The sequence below is a fragment of the Merops nubicus genome, unplaced genomic scaffold (assembly GCF_000691845.1).
Source record: "Merops nubicus isolate BGI_N331 unplaced genomic scaffold, ASM69184v1 scaffold48980, whole genome shotgun sequence".
Lineage (NCBI taxonomy): Eukaryota > Metazoa > Chordata > Aves > Coraciiformes > Meropidae > Merops > Merops nubicus.
Window position 1 is genome coordinate 2,900 of NW_008581851.1, and position 7,275 is coordinate 10,174.

At 43.8% G+C, this 7,275-nt stretch overlaps 1 protein-coding gene across 1 annotated transcript in view; it reads left to right on the forward strand.

Moving 5' to 3' along the window:
• RPS3A (ribosomal protein S3A) overlaps nt 1-1,588 on the forward strand; it is a gene marked incomplete at its 5' end in the record, with an annotated part of 4,314 nt that extends 2,726 nt beyond the window's left edge. The window contains 2 exons of the mRNA XM_008935630.1: nt 731-840; nt 1,425-1,588. Coding sequence (XP_008933878.1) covers nt 731-840; nt 1,425-1,546 — 232 coding nt within the window. The remainder of the gene's footprint in view (nt 1-730; nt 841-1,424) is intronic.
• Between the last annotated feature and the right edge of the window lie 5,687 nt (nt 1,589-7,275).

A 7,275-nucleotide genomic window follows, 5' to 3' on the forward strand; every position in this document is an offset into this window, starting at 1 on the left:
CCAGCGTGTGTCCGGGGTGAAATGCAAGGGAGCAAGAGGAAGAGGCGTGTCTTCTAGCCCCTTTTATAGACCTTGGCAGGAGGTCCCGAGGACAGGAAAAGGGGAGTGGGAATAGAACAGGGGTACACCCCTTTCATTCAGGCTTGTACCTGGTTTAGGGTTTCAGATCTCCACCCACCAGGGGCAGCAGGTTTCAAACCATTAGACACACTTGCTTGCACTATATCCCCTGTGACATTGCAAGGTGAGTGTCAGGAAGATGGGATTAAGCTTTTTTCAGTGATGACCTGTGATAGGACAAGGGGTAATGGGTGCAAATTGGAGCGTAGGAGGTTCAAGGTGAATATCAGGAAAAATTTTTTCCCTGTGAGGGTGCCGGAGCACTGGAACAGGCTGCCCAGAGAGGGTGTGGAGTCTCCTGCACTGGAGTCATTCAAAACCCGCCTGGACACCTTCCTGTGTGATGTACTCTAGGTGGTCCTGCTCTGGCAGGGGGGTTGGACTAGATGATCTTTCGAGGTCCCTTCCAACCCCTATGATTCTATGATAAGGAGAGTGTACTGGAATCTACACGTACTTGAAGGAAATGGTGAGCGTGAGAAGGCAGGATGGGTGCTGCAAGCTTCTGCAGAGTGTTGTGCATTCTTGAGAACTCTTTTCAGCCCGCGTTGCTGCCGAGAAGCAGGCGTGAGCTGTTGTGTTCAGTACTGATGGCTCCCTGATTCCTCAGGATCCCAGACAGCATTGGCAAAGACATAGAGAAGGCGTGTCAGTCCATCTACCCGCTGCACGACGTCTACGTCCGCAAGGTCAAGATGCTGAAGAAGCCCAAGTTTGAACGTAAGCCCATTACTGCACACGTCCGTTGTTCGTAGAGCAGATGTAGAAAGCCCTTAGTTAAAGGAGTATTTGCTCTTGGATGGAGATGTTAATGCAGCATCATGAGCTTAAGCAGCTGTAGTAGTAAAAAAGCTTGTCCTGCTAGCCACACGTTTGGCTTTTCGGCTTGATCCTTCAGCTTGGAGCTGTTTGCAGTTCTAGCCTGAAACTGCTGCTGAATCTTCAAAGGCTTTGGCATGGGAATGAATGATGACAAAATGTTTCGGTCCCAGATGACGTGGAATGATTCTGTTTTCCCCATTTTCTGACATTCCCATATAATGCTGTAGTAGATTCTTGACTTCACCTCTTTTTTTAAAAAAAAAAAGTTTCCTTTGCAGTCTCATTACACAGCACTTAAATCACTGCTTGGTTTTGTCTGTCAGTTATCACAGCAGCATCTCCTTGCAGCAGCTTTCTGGAATGGACTTGGTCACACCAACGTAAAATGTTCTGGTGGTTTCATTTGTAGATGAGGAGTAGTGCAGTGATTTAAATCTGTTTAAATAGGTGTATCTCTTACTATTCACACTGCTTCTTTCCAGTGGGCAAGCTGATGGAACTGCATGGTGAAGGTGGTGGTGCTGGGAAGCCTTCTGGGGACGAGGCAGGCACTAAAGTAGAGCGAGCTGATGGATATGAGCCACCCGTGCAAGAGTCTGTCTGAAGCTAAAAATTGACCAAAAATAAAAGTTTTAATATACAGAAAGAACGTCTGGCTGCTGGTTTGGTTATTAATATTATCTGATAGCATTTCTTTCTGCTTTCACCAGCTTAAAAATCAGGAGTGTGTTTTTCCTGGCTAAAACAAGGAGCATTTTGTCCTGTCAACATGTTCTGTTTAGAACTGGGCAGGAAACCTAAACTTTGTGCTGCTGTTGGCAAGTTTGCAATTTAAAACTGGAGGACAGAACGGTCGGGACCTGTCTGGGGAGGTCACCGAGACAGCGAGCGGTGGCTGCTGTGGTTGGTTTTCATGCACCTGTGGAGGAGAGCCACTGCAGCAAAGCTAGTAGGGGAGAAGTAGAGGGATGTTCCCTGTCAGGGCTGTGCTCTCCAGGGTCACAGATTTTCACCTTTTCCTAGTTGAGTTTGGAGTAAAAAATATACAAAATGAACATTTTCTCCTGTATTTACAAGACTGGAGGTGATGCAATTTCACGTTGGGGTTCATAGTTATTATTTTAAGGCAGGGGATGATATTTAGGTTAGCCCATGACTTCAGGTAACCATCTATACTGGATTGGAAATGCAGCCCCATTTGTCCTGCTTTTTCCAGTTTGTGTAGCAGAAGGGTAGCGAGTGCTCAAAACTTGGTGGAACACTGGAACAGGAGAAAGGAATAGTTCTGCTTGCCACGTTCTGCTTCTCTCTCTTCATCTGTACTGTCAAGGCAGGTGTCATTCTCTGAGGGTCCCAGTCAGTCATGTTTTTGAAGCCCTCCCTGATAAAAAGTCCTATCTCTTACCCTGTTTTTCCTCCAGCTGTATGTCGGACGATTGCATGTTGCAAAAAAAAGCTAGTCCAAGAGGATTTGGGGGAAGAACAAGAACTGACTTTTTTCCCCCTTTTTGAAATTTATTTTTTGGAATAGCAGACTGCTGGCATTGCCACATATGGGCACTGGGGGAATGCATGCTTTATAAAATCATGTCAGCTGGGAGAAGGAACAAGTAGGAAGGAAAATTTTGTGCATCCTCTGTATTCCCTATGGAAGTATCAGCTGAAAAATTGTGTCGGACGACTGCGTGTTGCAAAAAAAAGCTAGGATCTTCCCCCCAAGAGGATTTGGGGGAAGAACAAGAACTGACTTTTTTCCCCCTTTTTGAAATTTATTTTTTGGAATAGCAGACTGCTGGCATTGCCACATATGGGCACTGGGGGAATGCATGCTTTATAAAATCATGTCAGCTGGGAGAAGGAACAAGTAGGAAGGAAAATTTTGTGCATCCTCTGTATTCCCTATGGAAGTATCAGCTGAAATATTGTGGTGTGGGTATAGTGCCAATCGGCACAGCACGCTCAGGAGTATGTGTAGAATCTGACAGCTCAGGGTGAGCCCATGTCTTCCTCTTAAGTGATGTTGCCACAGGAGGAGGAGAGCATCATCACCATCTTGGGTCATTCTCTGCCATGCGGGGTGGCTGCTGCAGGGAGCAAATGTCAGAGTCTGCAGATGGGTAAGTTTGAAACATACCCAAGTCCAGAAGCCTGAAAAAATTTAAAGCCACAGGGATTCTCCAGGGGGGTTGGACTACTTGTAAAGGGATGTGATACTACTGTATTGTTTGTTTGGGGTGGCTTGTTTTGGGTTGGTGGTTGTTTTCCTGTTAAATATATAAGCCATATGAGACCCATAAAACTGTCACATCAAGTGGAAAGCTCAGTTCTCCACAGCATAAGACAATAAAAGTGCCATTGTGACTTAATTATAAAAAAATTTATTGGTTAAATACATTCTTATTTTACAGAGGTACCATAACAAACTGACTGGACTTAAAGATTTATTTAGGATGCTGTTAATTGTACACAGAACGAAGACGCCTTCCTGAAGATACTTCCAGAGGATGGGGCAAACAGAAAATGTTTTGATAAATGAGGCTTTTATTATCATTACTAATCTATGGGGGTCTAGCTGAATTTCAGAGTTACAGCTGCAATTTGCTACTATGTTGCAGTTAGGATTTGTGCTATGCGGTATTTATGGCATTTTTTTGGCAGATGATGTCCTATACACCTTAGGAACTCTGTTACAATCTGTATGCGGTTTCACGGTGAGATTAGGCATCAGGTTTTAAGAAAATCCCATCCTGTAAAAGCCAAGCATCTAACTTGTTTCAGTTTCAATACAATAGGCTGGTTTAGCTGCCTGCAGTAACGCAAGCAGCCCTCAGATGGCACTCCTTGCTCTGAGTGTAAGGCTTTGCTGCTCTTCCTGCCCTCCAGAACAGGGAGGAGATGATTAAACTAAAGCAGAGTGGTCTTACCTACTGACACAGGCACTGGCTTTAAACATTCAATGGAAGTTACAAAAACAACTGCTCAACACAGTTATAGAAAACGGGGACAAGAAAATTGAAAAGGAAAAGGCTATAAAAACTCGGTTCTACTTTGAGACTTGTATCAAAATCTTAGAAAACTGCCAGAGAAGCAGTGAGTAAACACCATGCACTGCGAAGCCTCGCCCACCACCACGATGACGCGGTGTGTCTTTGGAGGGCTTGGGTGTTCTGTGGGTTGCTGTGGGCTTTGCTCGCTTCGGCTCTTCTCCCCCAGCTGTGAACTGAAGGTTCAGGAGTTGTGTTGGCACAGGTCACAGTGGGAGAGCCTGTTTCAATAGGGTGATTTGCTACAAGCTTATGGTGGTAAAGCATGGGCTTGCAGGAGTCATCCCCCAGCTGTGTGAATGCGGTGGTGCAGTTTAAGTATACAACACATTCATGAAGCTTCTAGAGAACAAAAGAATAGAGGGGTAACGCCTGTGTACTGCGGCATAACAGTGACTCTGCAGAGTGAACGGTGCTGAGGATCTCGTGTCTGTGCTGTAGGTTCCTTGGGCTCACTTCAGGTGAGCTCCAGTCTGCTGCTGAGACTGTACACCCTTTCCTTGCTGTGGGGAAGTCCTTTCATTCAGTTTTGGCTGTCAGCTTGTTCCTGCTTGCTGTGACGGTAACCAAATTTACTACCAGAAGTGCCAATAATGTGAAGCTGCCCCGATCGTATCTGTCTTAGTTTGTCATTCACTGCTGCTTTTTACTAAACGCCTTCATTAGAGCTGCTTGGTGAATGATTAAACTAAAGCAGAATGGTCTTACCTACTGACACAGGCACTGGCTTTAAACATTCAATGGAAGTTACAAAAACAACTGGTCAACACAGTTATAGAAAACGGTGACAAGGAAAGGGGGACTTGCCAGGCGTGTTTCCCTTCAGGCCTCAACAGACCATTTATAATGATGCTCAGTGTAGTTGGTATGTGGTAACAAACTGGAAACTAATCCCATGTCTGCTGAAAGCTAAACCCAAGGCTGTGTAATACCCTTCATGTTAAGGGTAGGAGTAGCGTTACTGAATTATGTTCCAGTGCTTGAGGGACAAATAAAATGCAGGCTGAGTGAAGACTGGCTTTCCACTTCCCTGAAGGGGCTGGAGGGACAAATAGTTGGAATAGTGCAGCTGCCGCACAGAGGGGTCTGAGAAAGCTCAGTAAACAGTCTGTCACAACTGACTTCAGCTGGGGAAGAAGGGCACTGGGGGTAGTGCTTGAAGGACAGTGGGCAGCAGAAAAATTAAACCTCTGTCTGGAAGGAATTTGGGGGGAACAGAGGAAGGTCTAAGATGATTCATACCAATTTGAAGGTAATTTGTTATGAAGCAAAATACTTTGTTTTACTTTTGTGATCTTTCTGTATGAGCAGCTTGGGTTAAGAATAGAATAGTACTACACAAGGATTTGCTTCTGTGTTTCCCTCTTAGCAGTATCAGATTTGACATTTTTCTACTGTGAAAAAGCAGTTATCTTCCTTATCCTCTAAGTCATGAACCATGTGGATTCAACCACTAATGCTGAAGTCAAGCAGTAATGAAACCCAAATATCGAACTTGATCTACATACTGAATGTTGTAATTATATCTTAAAAATATTTTTTTTTTTTAATTTGTATTTTAAAAAGCTTTATAGAAGCCCAAAGAAGCATACTTGATGCAGGCTTTGTACATGATAAATGTAATACCAGGTCATAAACATACTAGAATGCTATTTAAGTTAAAAAGGTGTTGCACCACAGTATTTCCTTAGTTGGAAGCTGCTAAGAATCCTGCTTGTATCTGCTCTCAGAGCATTTGTGAAGCATGACTACGTACACTGTCACAGAAGACTAAAATTTTCTTATTTGACTTCAAGATACCAGTATGACTGTCTAGAAAAAGTAGTGCAAAACATTGATAGTCAAAACACAATGATGTCTTTGCTGTGCCTTAAGGATAGCAAACATTCCCTCCCGTGTGCAGGGCGTGTGAAGAGAGGCAACACTTCATGGCGTTCTTAAAATCTGAACAAAGTTCTTGGGAAATATCCCGGACTTCCCTTGTATCACTCCACTCATCCAGTCCTCATCTACAGATTCCAGCTCTGTTATTGTATCACCTGCCTGGAAGAGAAGAGAAATGCAGTGAGCTGTGTTCTCTCACATCATCTTCATGCACGCACAGCTGATGTTACTCAGAAGCAACTGATACCAATCAAACAGAAGTAGGATGTGCCCACTCTCATTCTGTTGGTTACATCTCTTCAAGAGTGTTTGCCAAAACCAGCTGAAGCTTCTCTTAGGGCAAATACTTGTCTATACTGAAAAATCACTGCCTTCCAGAAGGCAAAACCAGCATTGCTGGGTAACTGCTTGTGCTGCTCGAGCTCTCCAGGTAGGTAGGTATGTTGAAAAGCTGGCCCAGAGGTGCCCTGCCTTGTTATTTGTGTGTCCCTGCTCTGTTGTGAGGGGGTTTGTTTTTTTAAACACTTTAAAGCTTTTTATTTTTTCAATTTAGTTCCAGTATTTTTCAGCACTTAGAAGCTTTCCTTTCCCAAAAAGGAAAGCAAGCTTCTAAGAAGCTCAGTGTGGCTGTTTAAAACAAGCTGAAGCTCCTGTGTTTGATCCTTGTTCCTGTTTGCACTGCCCCATGCCACACTGAAGTACTGTCATGGCCCTGGCCTTTCTGCCAGTACCTCCATTTTCCATTCTGCTTTCAAGAATCACCTATCCTCTCAGCATTGCAAGCTGCCAATGCTGAAACTAAGTATTTTGGTTTTAGAAGGGAAAACAGTGCATGCATTCTAGCTGACAAACACAATTTGGGGCCTGCTGTGAAAGTCTGCAGTTTCTGAGAAACTTCCTTTTGAGGACCCAGTTATCTAAATGATGACTTTGAATCTATGAGGGCATGCTGTTTCTTGTTCATGCTGCTTACTATTATCTGGGCATCCAGCAAGTATTTAATTTCTCCTCTTGCCCCCACAGCAACTATGTATTGTGCTCCCAAACTTTTGGATTTTGCCATACTAGGTGTCCCTTAAAGGCCATACTGCTGTTCTTACCATTATCCTTCTCCTTGTTGGTGTCTCTAGTTAAAAACGAGGCTCCCTTGACCATATCAACTGATTAAGAACTGAATGTGTTGCAAAATGAGGCTGGTCTGTCTTGGAGAGGAATTCTGTGACTCCTGACCTCTTTTCAGTGTTTTCAGTGAAGGTTTTGCCAATACAAAATAGAAGTGGCAAGGGCAAAAATTTTTGTAGAGAGACCATTTATCAAATGTGTTAATACTTATGCCTGTTCCATGTGTTTTGTTCTTTCCTGTTCCAAGCCTATTTTCACAGTGTATAAATATTATTACCTGATG